The 12,269-nt window shown below is 39.7% G+C and overlaps 1 protein-coding gene across 4 annotated transcripts in view; it reads right to left on the bottom strand.

Moving 5' to 3' along the window:
- Positions 1-3,689: 3,689 nt before the first annotated feature.
- The window catches only part of fgf12a (fibroblast growth factor 12a), a 36,108-nt gene continuing 27,528 nt past the window's right edge, over positions 3,690-12,269 (bottom strand). For all 4 annotated transcript variants that reach the window (XM_020595702.1, XM_020595701.1, XM_020595699.1 and 1 more), the window contains 2 exons: positions 8,224-8,422; positions 3,690-6,521 (listed from right to left, as the gene is read on the bottom strand). In XM_020595702.1, the coding sequence (XP_020451358.1) occupies positions 6,406-6,521; positions 8,224-8,422 (315 nt within the window). In that variant the 3' untranslated portion in view covers positions 3,690-6,405. The remainder of the gene's footprint in view (positions 6,522-8,223; positions 8,423-12,269) is intronic.

The following is a 12,269-nucleotide window of genomic DNA, read 5'->3' as shown; positions in this document are numbered from 1 at the left end:
GAGAGCATCTGGACTAGCTACATCAGCTCCATAATTGGACATTGACTGTTGTCTGCTGCACATGCTGCTCCCATTCAGCATACATTCTCTTATTATATTCTTATATATTTTTATTATATTGCTGCATTTGCTGCTTTAAAGTGCCTTAGATTTAGTGTTACTTATTTATCTACTTTATATTTCATTTGTATTTTGTGGCATTCATGTGGACAACAAAGTAAGAATTTCATTGTACAGGGAAACACATTTCCTAACTGTGCATATGACAAATAAACACTTTGACTTTGAGTGGAAAGAAACACCGGTAGAGTGCCAGAAGATGCCAGTGGCGGGGCTGAGCCTAGATCCGCGCCATCTGGGGGACCTGGGTGGGCCCTCAGGGCAACGTGAATGTTCAAATAATGTTAATCAATCGTGTGCAGTAATGCTAAGTCAGTTCAGAGACTTATTATGTGCTACCATTGAGGGTATGGCAATTTTACTTCCTTATAGGTTATAGCCACATCTGCACCACCCACGAAATATGCAGAGTTGCATAAATTGAACACACCCTCCCAGCATTAACTAACAAAACTTTGGCTTCGGAAAAACACTTAGGGCGTACGTTCAAAGTGCCATAGACATACAAAGATAACCATGGGGCTCAAAGAGAAAGGAAGCGAGATTTGGAATACACTGTTTGAAACTAAAGAAACTGGATGTTTTTCTGCATCGTTGTCAGCAAAGATGAACCAACGTTTGCTCAAAACAAAAGAGATACTTGTGCTCTTGTTTTGGTGTTTATTGCTTATACAGCTGTATGTAGAATTTACTGTGGTTATGCTGCATTCTGCTTCTGACTTTTTAATTCTTACCATAAATAGATGGTTGTTTTGTTGACCCAGCTAATTTTATTATAGTCACATACTTTTATTGCAGGTTTTTCAGTGTGGAAGGAACAAAAAGAACACTGATCATTTGGCACCAGACTCTGGTAAAACAGAAAATAACTTATTACATGTCTGACACACAATTTAACTTAACATAAACATGGCAGACAAAACTTTTGCATTGCAGAGTGTTCTAGCTGTGGCCTTTAAAATGCGATGAAATCCAGTTTTCTGCCACATTTTAACACAGATGGTTTGAAAAGAGAGAAAAGAAAATGAAATCATGTGGTGAGAAGGGTACAAAAGATGATACTTAGCCATGTAAAACTAATTTAGTGTCATTTTTAAAACTGCCAGCTGTTTTTCAGTTAAATTGCTATTATAAGAGATTAAAGAATTGGAAGTGATTTATACCAGGTGTCCTCACAGTATTTACAAGCAGTCTGTTAGGATAATCAAATTCTACAGCTATGCTGCTGAGATATCATGTATACAATGCTGACATTCTTATGAGGCTTGTATCCAAGGAAAATTGGATAAAGACTACATTCCAGGCAACGTCGGCTTTGTGCTGACAGGAAAACAAAAGAATAAAATTCCATTAAAGAAGAGGTGAAAATCTTAAACTTCTGTAAAGTTCTTTTCATGGTAGATACATTGATTATACAGATTATAATGAGGTGCTTGTGTGTTCAGTGCATTTGAATATTACGTTTGAGCAAAGTGATATTTCAAGGCAATGATGCTTGTTGCCATATGGCCAAAGCACATTTGTCCAATGGGGGAATCTGAATAGTGCCATCGAGTCCCAGGCTGCCTTTTCTATACAGCAGGAAAGAAGGGGAGGACAGCTGGATGTGAGAGGAGTAGCAGAGGCCACAAACAGATGTGTAGCTAGAAAAGAGAGTCATCTTCAAGCTGTTTGGAGCCCTTGCCCTCCCTCAGTGTATCTAAACAGATGACCCTGTTTAGACACTGACTCTCATGGGTGATTAAAGAGCTGACTTAGATTTTGGGATTTCACATATTTGGAAAGCAATAAAATTAGTGGTGTGTTTTGCAGCACGGTGATGCAGTGGTTAGCGCAGCAAGAAGGTCTTGAGTTTGGACCTCATGGCTGACTTAGCCTTTTTGGGTGGAGTTTGCATGTTCCCTGCAAACCCTGTGCGGGTTTCCTCAGGGTACTCCGGCTTCCTCCTACGGTCAGGCTAGGTTGACAGGTGTGAGTGGGGGTCTGTCTCTGTTTGTCAGTCCTGAGGTAGACTGGCGACCTGACCAGGGTATAATCCAGCTAACATGATATGCTCTGTGTCAGTAAACATGGAATCACAAATTCTACAGGATTTTTCACTACTCCAGTGACGTATTGTGTCGACTGATCAGTCCACCTGTTTTCTCAGACTGAAGTATGAACAACCACTGGATGGATTGCAATGAAATTTTGTAAAGAGCTTTATGGTTTCCAGGGGAGTACTCTTATTTATTGACTGACTAGCAACCTCCAAAGGTTTTAAATAATATTTCCTGATAGTTATTGGAGGATAATGGGGAAGATTCATCCTGAAGATGAATAACACAATACCCTTGACTTTTCTTATAGGACTGCCAGCAGGTCAAAGTTTTGACTTATTCCCATAACTATTTCAGTATCTATAGGGTAGAATGCACAAAACTCTGTACAAATATTTGTGGTTTCCAGATCATAAACCCTACTGTATTTGACCATCCCCTTACTTTTCCTCTTGCAGCACCACGAGGTTGACCTGTGGAATAACAAGTTTCAACAGTTGTTGGTTGGAGTGAAATTTGCTCCAGGCATTCACATGTAAATCGAGGGTGAATTGTAACATTTGGCTAGGCCCTTAACGTTTCACCACCATCATCTGCTCAAAATTGCTACTTGTCCAATACTTGCTAACCTTGGCATTCTCACCAGCCTCAGCTGTACTCTGTGTTTAGAGCTAATAGCATTTGAATGTAAGATGGTGAACCTAGTAAAAATAGATGCTAAACACCAGCATTTAGCTCAAAGCACGCAAGAACAGCTGCACAGAGCTATTAGCATGGCTGTAGACCTTTTAGTCCTGTTTTCACTTACTATAGATTGGCATTTTCTTTCTGGTGTAAAGATTTATCAACAATGCCCTAGATAAACTGTGATCAACACTGGAATAACAGCAGGTGTTCACATGAGAAAATGTGTTGTTAGTGTCTGTACATGCATGTTTGTAGAAAGAGGTAAAGATAAAATGACATCCACAGTGTAATGCAGGAGATGGAGAAGGAGGTTTCTTTGCCTTCAACTTCTGTTTGTTTTTTGTTCTCCTCAGGCTGTTTTCTGTCTTTCTACTGTAATTGAAGGAAACACCATCATTTTACAAAGAATAAAGAAACCTCCGCCCCGCTCCATTTCTATTGTCCTGTTATACAGCCATCATGCAGTAGAGAAGGCAAGCCCTGTCCTGAAAGTCAGGAGAGCCTTCATCTTCCTCTACCTCCTCCTCATTCTCCTTGCAGGCAGCACGGAAGGTCTGTTTCCATGACAACAGGAGAATTAAGGGCAAAGGAGTGCCATCCAAAATGACACATCGTATTTAGGGGCTAGTGAGGAGATAAATCGTCCCTGGTGAGTTCATAGAGGAAATGGATTGGTTTTTCTGAGTGTGAGCCACATTAAAAACCCACGTTAATGGATTCAGTTTGTCTGCTTATCCTGCTGCTTTTTTGGTTATTGCCAAGAGGATCATTAATAAAAAAGACACACAGGACAGCTGTCAGTCATGATCAGTAACTTAAAGCTTTTGATAACATAGTCTTTATTCTTAAACAATCACTTACTTCATTCAGATTTTTTTAAAATATCAGTGCATATTTTTTATTTCATCTCACAATTCATAATGCATATATGAGCATGTTCCAATGCAGTGAAATCACCTGCAAACATAAAAATAATACTACTGAATACCACATTCAACCAAAGCCTTTGCTCACCCGTTCATACATCAATAAACACCCCCCCACCCCTACCCCAAAGTGCTATACTTTACCGCTTTCTTGCAGGTATTTTTACCTCCTTGCTTTGTTCATCCTACACTCTGCTGTGCTGTCACCAGCTGACATCAGGAACATCCAGTTTCATGCATTGCTTTAAGTCTACATGTATCTCATTTGCACCAATATAAACTTCTAGAAAAAGATACTTCAGTATGCTGGTCTTGCCTGTTGTCTTTCAGTGTCATTTCTAATATGCAGTACTGTATGTAGTGTTATGTTTGCTGTTATGCTGTAGATGAGGTTGAACTAATCTACCATTGTGGGTAACTTGCTCCAGCCATAGACCCAGGCCCCAGGTAGTGGACACTTTCATATCCATGGTAATATGTCACTGAGGTTTGCTCCGTGCAAACTGAATGTGTGCTATTTTACTGTATGTACCACCAACCTAGCATATGGTGTCCAGCCAGACATAGGAGAGTTCTATAAACTCTCTGATCAATACTGATCAGAACCTTGCATAAAACAGTTTTGAATCTACTCTCCCCAAATTCAAAACAATCTTTATTAGCTCCCACCTCAACAATCAAACCAAGCTCACAGCAGCTGTTACAGTCATGCAATGTCCATGTCCGTGTATTGTCTCGCCTCCTCCATTCCCTTTTTCAGCCATCTTAACCTGGCTTGGCTTAGAGGTGCACCACCTTTAATGGTAAAATGCCATCAACCCAAACCTGGCCTCCATAAATACCACATTGGTGGCAAGGCTTTGTGCAACAGATGCTGAACAAGGAGCAGCCAGTGTTTACATCTGGCCCCATTTATGAAACAATTGTAGAACTTCCTGAGTTAGACAAACTAAATGGGGATTAGGAATGGGCTAAGCAGTGTACACGGTATATGCTGACGTACCAGTCAATTCACCTTGTTTACACAGCCATGTTATCACGTAGATTTGTGAAAGAGTTGCTTTCCTTCATAATGCAGCAAGTGGCTCATTTCATGGGTCACAAAACCAGGACAAATAGAGACTGTGTGGCTTACCATGTCAGGGAAAACAAGCAGTGAGATGGTAAGGCATCTTTCTTGCACCTGGCTAAATCTAGATGAACTGGTTCCTCAATGAGATATTCTGCTTCCGTTGTGATGGAAAAGTATTAACAAGTCAGGTCAGTGGATAAGTAAACAGACACCCTGTCCACCAGTGTTGAATTATCTCAAATGCTTTCACAATCAACATAGCAGAACTCATAGAACTTCTTGAAAATTCCTCAACACAGCTCTTCCCTGCCAGGCCTGGCAAAACAACCCATTCCTTCTCTTGCTAAGAGAAAAACAGCAGAAGCCTTTTATCAAGGTTGATTTGTCCATATAGAACAAAAGCACAAATACTGTTACATAATTAAACTTTGAGAGTTGTTGCTATAATCTAGCTAACAGTGGAGTCTTGAACTGCAAATGTCAAGTAACCTTTTTGGGTCATGGCTCGTAGTGCTGATGCTAATCTTTTTTTATTTCAGCTTTTGGAGAGCTTCTTTGCCATTTTAGACACATTTGGAAATCTCTTTACCTAACACCTAACATTCGTTCCAAACATTAATGGTATATTGAAAATGATTCAAACTTTCACCCACTTATGCAGCTTTCTTTGTGAGTCTCTACTGCGAAACACACCAAGAGAGATGTGCTGTCAGCTTGCTATTACTATTACTTAGACACATATTGACCACTTTCTATTATATTGCTTGTATCAGTCCTGTTCTGTTGTAGAACAGGACAATATAGTGAAGTTTATATCAGTACTTTAAACAGTCCTGTTTGTCTTATTGGTCAGGTTGACTTGCAGCACACACCTGAGTAAATTACACACTAAGCACATTGTTTCCACTGGAGTCCAAACCAGAAAACTATTAAATAAGTCAGCTTTACCCTTACACCAGAGCGGGTAGTGTGACAGTGACTTCAAGGTCAAACTGAGAGAAAAATCATAGAAGTAATTGAAAAACAACAACAAAAGAAAGCCATAATAACCACGATAGTAAACGGGATTAGAGCAACTGATTAGTAATGCTGATGATGTTTCTGACAATAACACAAGAAAGCAAGAATGCTGTAGCATTAGGGGAAAAACCTCCATGTATGAAAATTCAACATGTATTAAAGCTTTTTTTCACAGCATAAATTGGAAATGATAGATATTTGTATTTGTGTGAAGCGAGACCACCGTTCCTTTATTTATCACAGCTTTTTCTCTTTTTTGCATAAAATGTTGGTCAAGTTCTGATTGAAAATTGTTTTTTTCTTCATATATATATATATATCCTCTGGTTTCATATTAATCCTTCTAAAAGGTTTTCACAGGCAAGAGTTCAGTTGTTTTTGTTGTCTTGGGTGTACAGTAATAGCTCCTTGTCTTCACATTGCCCTCTTTCTTCAGAGGGGATGGTGGTAGTATTCTGGAGGGGCAGTGAGTTTTCCTATGGCCTGTCCCCCGAGTCAGGATAAAGCCGCTCCCCCCTGTTAGAAGCCCGTCCCCTTGCTGCTATGTGGAGTCCTGATGGACAGCTTTCCCTCCATTCATGGTGGGAGTCCCTGAGCTCTTTCTGGAGCGGTGCTTGTCCTCTATTTCATGCATTGACGGCTCCCTGTACATACAAACTGTGGTGGAGATGTAGAGAGAGAAAAGGAGAAGGAAGGAGAGAAGAACACAGTAGTGGAGAGGAGGGGACAAAAGGCAGAGGAGCCCAGAAAGGGGTCAGTGGAGAGCAGATTGAAGAGACAGGTGTGCAGACAGAGACAAGGTCAGGTGCGAGGCTGGAGGGATAATTATACCAGGCTGGGAGGGATCAGACAGGGAGTTAGGGCCGTGTCAGCGCTTTCTTTTTTCATGATAACATCTATCAAACAGCTCTCACCAGTAACATGTTAGAGGTGATATTTAAAGATAATCCTGTACCCACAACAGCTAAAGAAATGCTCAAAATTAATGTGGCTGTTTTTCTTGAACCTGAAAAATGACAAAACAATAAACTTAACTTGCGCCTGGTTCAAACTACACAATTTTTTTTGTCTGACACGATGGACACACTGTCAGATTACACAATTATAGTCATGCATTCTTGGACAAGGGATATATATGAAAGACTACATGTTGGTTCCCAACAAATCACAGCCTGCCGTTGTTCATGACTTGGAGGTGCCAGGGACCAGGAGAATGTAAGCACAGTGACAGAATAGTGCCTATGGTGTGTGTGATACTATTCAATAACTTCACTGTTAGACAGTAGTGTCACCAAAATCACTCAGCATTATGGACAGGCAAGAAACCCCATGAAAATGAATTATTTTGTATGTAGGAAGCAGCATCAGGCAAGAGAAACAGAGCAGGTTGGTGAAGGAACTGGTACATCTTCAGTGGCCAAGCTCTAATTCAGGGTCTTAAGGGGGTAAGATAAGTTTGGTGGGGGTAGGGGATGTTTTGTCTCTATCAGTGTTGAGAACAAACCTACAAACGATCAACTATGAATGAATAAAACGATTGACTGTCATGTCTGACGCTGTTTGTCGTGTCTGAAACCCCACAACTGCTGCGTCGGGCTGTTTTTTGGCTTAAATCATGTAGTCTGAACCAGGAATTAAACTTTAATTTTATATTTTTGTGACATATGCTAAGTCACTTTTTTTCTGAAAGTTGGATGACAAGATCAGTTCCACTCTCATATGTCTTTGATAAATGGTGGAGCTATGGCTAGCATCTGGTTAGCTTAGTATAAAGAATACAGAGAGAAGACAGCCTGACTCTTTGCAAGATGACAAACTCTACCAGCAACTTTAAATCTCACTGATTGGCACATTACATATTGTTTGACTTGTACAAGAAACAAAGTGCCTTTTTTACACTTCAGTTTTGGCATGACTCAAAGAAAAGAAGTAACATTTTAGTGAGATTTCGAGTTGCTGATGGGTGGATTGTTTTCTGCCTTTGCATATAGTCTGGCCGGCTGTTTCCCTATTGCTTATTTTTGTAATGAGCTGGGCTAACATGCTGCTGGTTGAATGAAAATTGTTTACAAAATTCTTATTGCCAAAGGATACTGTAATATCTGAAAATAGATATTTGTCTGTCAAACCAAAACATTTTAAATGCAACACCTGAACAGTTTTCAGTGTTCTCCTTCATAATTTTCTGAATTGAAATCTAATTTTTTGTAAGTATATTCTAACATAACTTGTAGCACACTGTGCCCAGTTTATAGTTAATGGGATAAAACATGCATAATCACTGGTAGGGTATTAAATTAAACATTAAAAACATCAGATTAAAGCCATTTCAAAAACATTTTTCTGTGTTTTCTCATACCTTCAATGGGCCTGGGTACAAAGTGTGATGAGGGTTTAGTCTTCTTGACACGGTTGCCCTTCATGACTTGCCCCTCCTTGGTAAGGCCAAGGAACCAGGCCCGGCCTGACTCCTGCTGTCGGTACACAGTGGATGAGTAGATCACATAGTAGTTCTCAAAAACTGACTCCTTGAATTTACACTCTGGTGTGAACATCTCCTGTAAAACCAGAGAGCAATGACAAAAAATGTGTGTGAACTCTTTGGAATTATCTGGCTTTTTGCATTAAGTGGCCATAAAAAGTGATCTGATCTTTATCTAGACAAACACAATGTGATTATGGTAATAAAAATCAAACAACTGTAATCTTTATGTCTTTATTGAACATTCAGTGCATTCACAGTGCTAGTTGGAAAAGTAACTGAACCCTTGGCAGCAGTAATGTCAAACTTCTTCAGGAGGAATTTTGGATCATTATTCTTTATAAAATTGCTTCAGCTCACCCATATTATTAGGGTGAAAGGCTCTCTCAAGGCCATTCCACAGCATCTCTGTTGGGTGAAATTCCCCAAAAGGATGGTTTGCTTTGTTAGAGGTCATTCTGCAATATATTTAAACTAATGTTTAGGGTCATTGCCCTGCTGAATCACCCAGCTTCTACTGAGCTTCAGCTGGCAGACAGCCACCCTAATATTATACTATTTTGGGAATTTATTTTCCCCTGGATGATGCCAAGCTTCAGGCACTCATTAATGGTGTTTCGGAGAGCAGGGACTTCCTTTCTGTTGCCCTGGACAACATGCTCCATGATTTATGTACGGTAGACATGAACAGAGATGTGAACCAGCTAAGATGATTACATTAAGCTGTCCAGTCTTTTTCATTCACTGGACTCCAGGTTTATTAACTCCTGACTACAGTTAGGTTTTGTTGAAGTCACCTAGGGGGTTCACATACTTTTTCCAACCTGTGGTTGAATTATATATTTTGATGAGATCAATGCAAACATTTCTGTTATAAGATCAAAAAGACAAACTTGGATAAAGAATTCAATTATCTGTTTATTATTGAGGTCATAGTTAAAGGTGGTGCTGTACTTGACTACATTATATTCAGAGGTGTCTCTAAATTTTTGTCCTCCCTAGCCACATACATGAGAGGGTCAGAATGTTAGGAACACCTCTGAATATAATGTAGTCCAGTATAATACCACCTTTAGCTATGACCTCAATAATAAACATAATTGAATGTATAGAATTATGATCATTTCGCCAAAAACGGAAACATTTTGAGCTTCATAAACACAGATGTTAAGGCGGAAGTGTCGTAGTGAGTTACATACAGTTGTATAGATGTACCTAATAAAGTGGCTGGTGAGTGTATATACATGTGAATCAATGCATGCACACTTGCAAACTTATCATGTATCCACACCAGTATCACACATGCAGGCATACAGCAACAGATGGATAAATTTAATGAAATCTCATTTAAGAAAAAAAAAGAAAGCTGTTTCACTCTGCTAATACTGGCTCTAATCAATGGCATGTGGACACTGCCAAGGTCTGTAAACATACACACACACACACACACACACACACACACACACACATATGCTTATAATCCAAGCAATGAAAATGGAGTCTTATTAGAAAAAAGTGACCAGTAGAAGATTGTTCTGTTGGTGTCATTATCAAAGTGGTAAGCTGAGGAGAAAGTCAAAGGGACACAGGAGCTGGAGAGGACTGACAGGAAAAATGGTAAGAACCTGGAAACACTGCTGGGACTGAAAGCAGTGCCAGGTTATTGCCATGACAAAGCAAGAGAAAGAACAGTGCTCTTGGGTCTCTAATGTGGTTAGTTAGTTAAATTCTTTTGAAGATAATATTGGCATTTACTTCTAAATTAGAAAGACAATATGTCTTTACTTTTTCAAGTAAAATCTATACTTAATAAAAAAAAACGGTGCGCTGATCAATGTGCACAGACGAAGTGGATGCCAAATCTCAGCACCCTTACCACTCATCCCCACTGTTGTCCTCTGAAAAGTTATGGCTATGAGAAACTAAATAACAGACTGATGCTAGTCAGTTTGAAGTATAGATGGTGTGTGTCCAGATTAGATACATGTGATGTGGAACAGCTGACTTAGTGGATGCTGGGTTGTCTCACTCTGTGTTGGCTTTCTGCTGTGTGTAGGTGTGAGTGTGGATGTCAGTGCTGTATTTCATTCATTAATAGCTCCTGCAGCATTCTGTGCCCTTTTAAGGTTGTCCATTTGACTGACAGCCCAGTTCTGCTTCCCGCTGGAGGTGACTGTTTACGTGCTGTGTGTTTGGGGGGGGGGTTAAAAAGTTAAGGGCAAAGAAAAGAGGAGAGCTAAAAATTCTTAGTGTGATTACTGTGATTTCATTAAGTCCAGATTTTAGATATCAGTCTCTGAATTATCTGCATTTCCTTTATCCTAAATGAAGCAAGTCTAATTTTGTTTGTGAAAATTTTCTTCACAGTGTCTATCCAGAAAGAGATTCACTTAATTCTGTGGACAGTCTTCAGCTGTTTCTTTCAGCTGCAGAAATATCCTTGGACTATCCACAATAATCCACTGAAAAGAGATGTTGCAGTTAAATTTCTTAAATGTCATTTTCCTCAGCACTAAAATAGTTGGTTTGGATGAAGACCTCTCAAAGAAAAGACATCTCAAAACCTGCACAAATTAAACCTTATCTATGTGGCAGTGCGGAAATAAATATGTGTTTTTGTAATTCAGGAGAATCTGAAAAATGTTTGCAGGGCCTGCATTATGCAGTAAACAATGTGACATGATCTCTGCATTGTTTTGGAGCAACAAGTTGAAAGCACATTAATATTATATCACCTCAAGTGTGATGACAAACCTGTTGACAAACAGTCCGGCACACACAGAGCATCATTAACATTTATACTGAGACATGTTCCTGTTACCTGGCAAATTCTATGTTCAATATTCATTTTCCTATTTACTCAGTTTTGTTCTTCACAACTCTGAACCAGCACCACTGAGAAAAATATTGGGCGTCTTTCAGCCGCTGGAAATTTCAGTATGTTCCGTATGTGTGCTTACTTTGTCTGACTGCCATTTGGTACTGAGCAGGTAGGATACTATAGATTTATCAGAGCATTTACAATGAAAGTGGTTGTCTGCTAGGGCTTTTCTCATATAATCAGTCATTTGATCCACTGTTCATGTAAAAATATTCTGTGCAGCTTTAAATTCATGCCAATCAAAAGGAATGCTCTGTTAAGAGTATGTGTATCTGTGCGTTTGCTTGCAGTGGCACTAGGGGTCACGTCAAGTCAGTCTGACTGCGTGTGTCTGTGTGTAAACATATGCGTTTGAGTGAGCATGGGGCAAACAGTTATACATCACACACCAGCAGACTTTGTCTCGTCATCATCTGTTCGGATCTCAACTCAGCACATGCACTTATCCACTCAAACCAACACATAAGTAAGCTTTACTCTCCTTCCCTTTAGAATCAGCCACTTTGCTTTGCTAACGCACTGTAGAATCCCCTTCAAATTTGTTCACAAGGACGGCACTCTGTTACTGTCTATGGCTCGGAGAAGTTTAGAAAGCACCCTGGCTGTGGCTCGGATGTAAGTGACTTTGAAATCTCTGACAGAGAACCTTGTTTGTGGATGACTGAGTAGAAACATCAGGTGAAGAGACAGGGTTGGCGTCTCTTGTGATTAATGAGATTATCCTTAATGGACATGCATGAACCACACAGTTAAGAAAAGAAATACACACTGGTGGACAGATACTTGTACATAAGCTCAGTGTTGTCGCATATTAAGATGCACGTCAACAGGTTTCCGCTTTCCCTTTTTCTGCCAGGAATACATAATCAACTAAAGTTGTTACCTCCAAAAGAAAAAAAGGGCTAACAGGGAGCACTTAGTGATAGTAAACTGATTTCAAGGACACATATTTGTATTCTGCTGTGATCTGAAGGACAAGCACAAAGAACTTGTTAGTGAACGTGCGAGACTGCTCGCACACCACTGTAAGGGGTTTTAGTAG

The sequence above is a fragment of the Monopterus albus genome, unplaced genomic scaffold (genome assembly GCF_001952655.1).
Source record: "Monopterus albus unplaced genomic scaffold, M_albus_1.0 scaffold28.1, whole genome shotgun sequence".
NCBI lineage: Eukaryota > Metazoa > Chordata > Actinopteri > Synbranchiformes > Synbranchidae > Monopterus > Monopterus albus.
The sequence above is the reverse complement of the archived record's forward strand: the minus strand, read 5'-3'. Positions and strand labels throughout refer to the sequence as shown.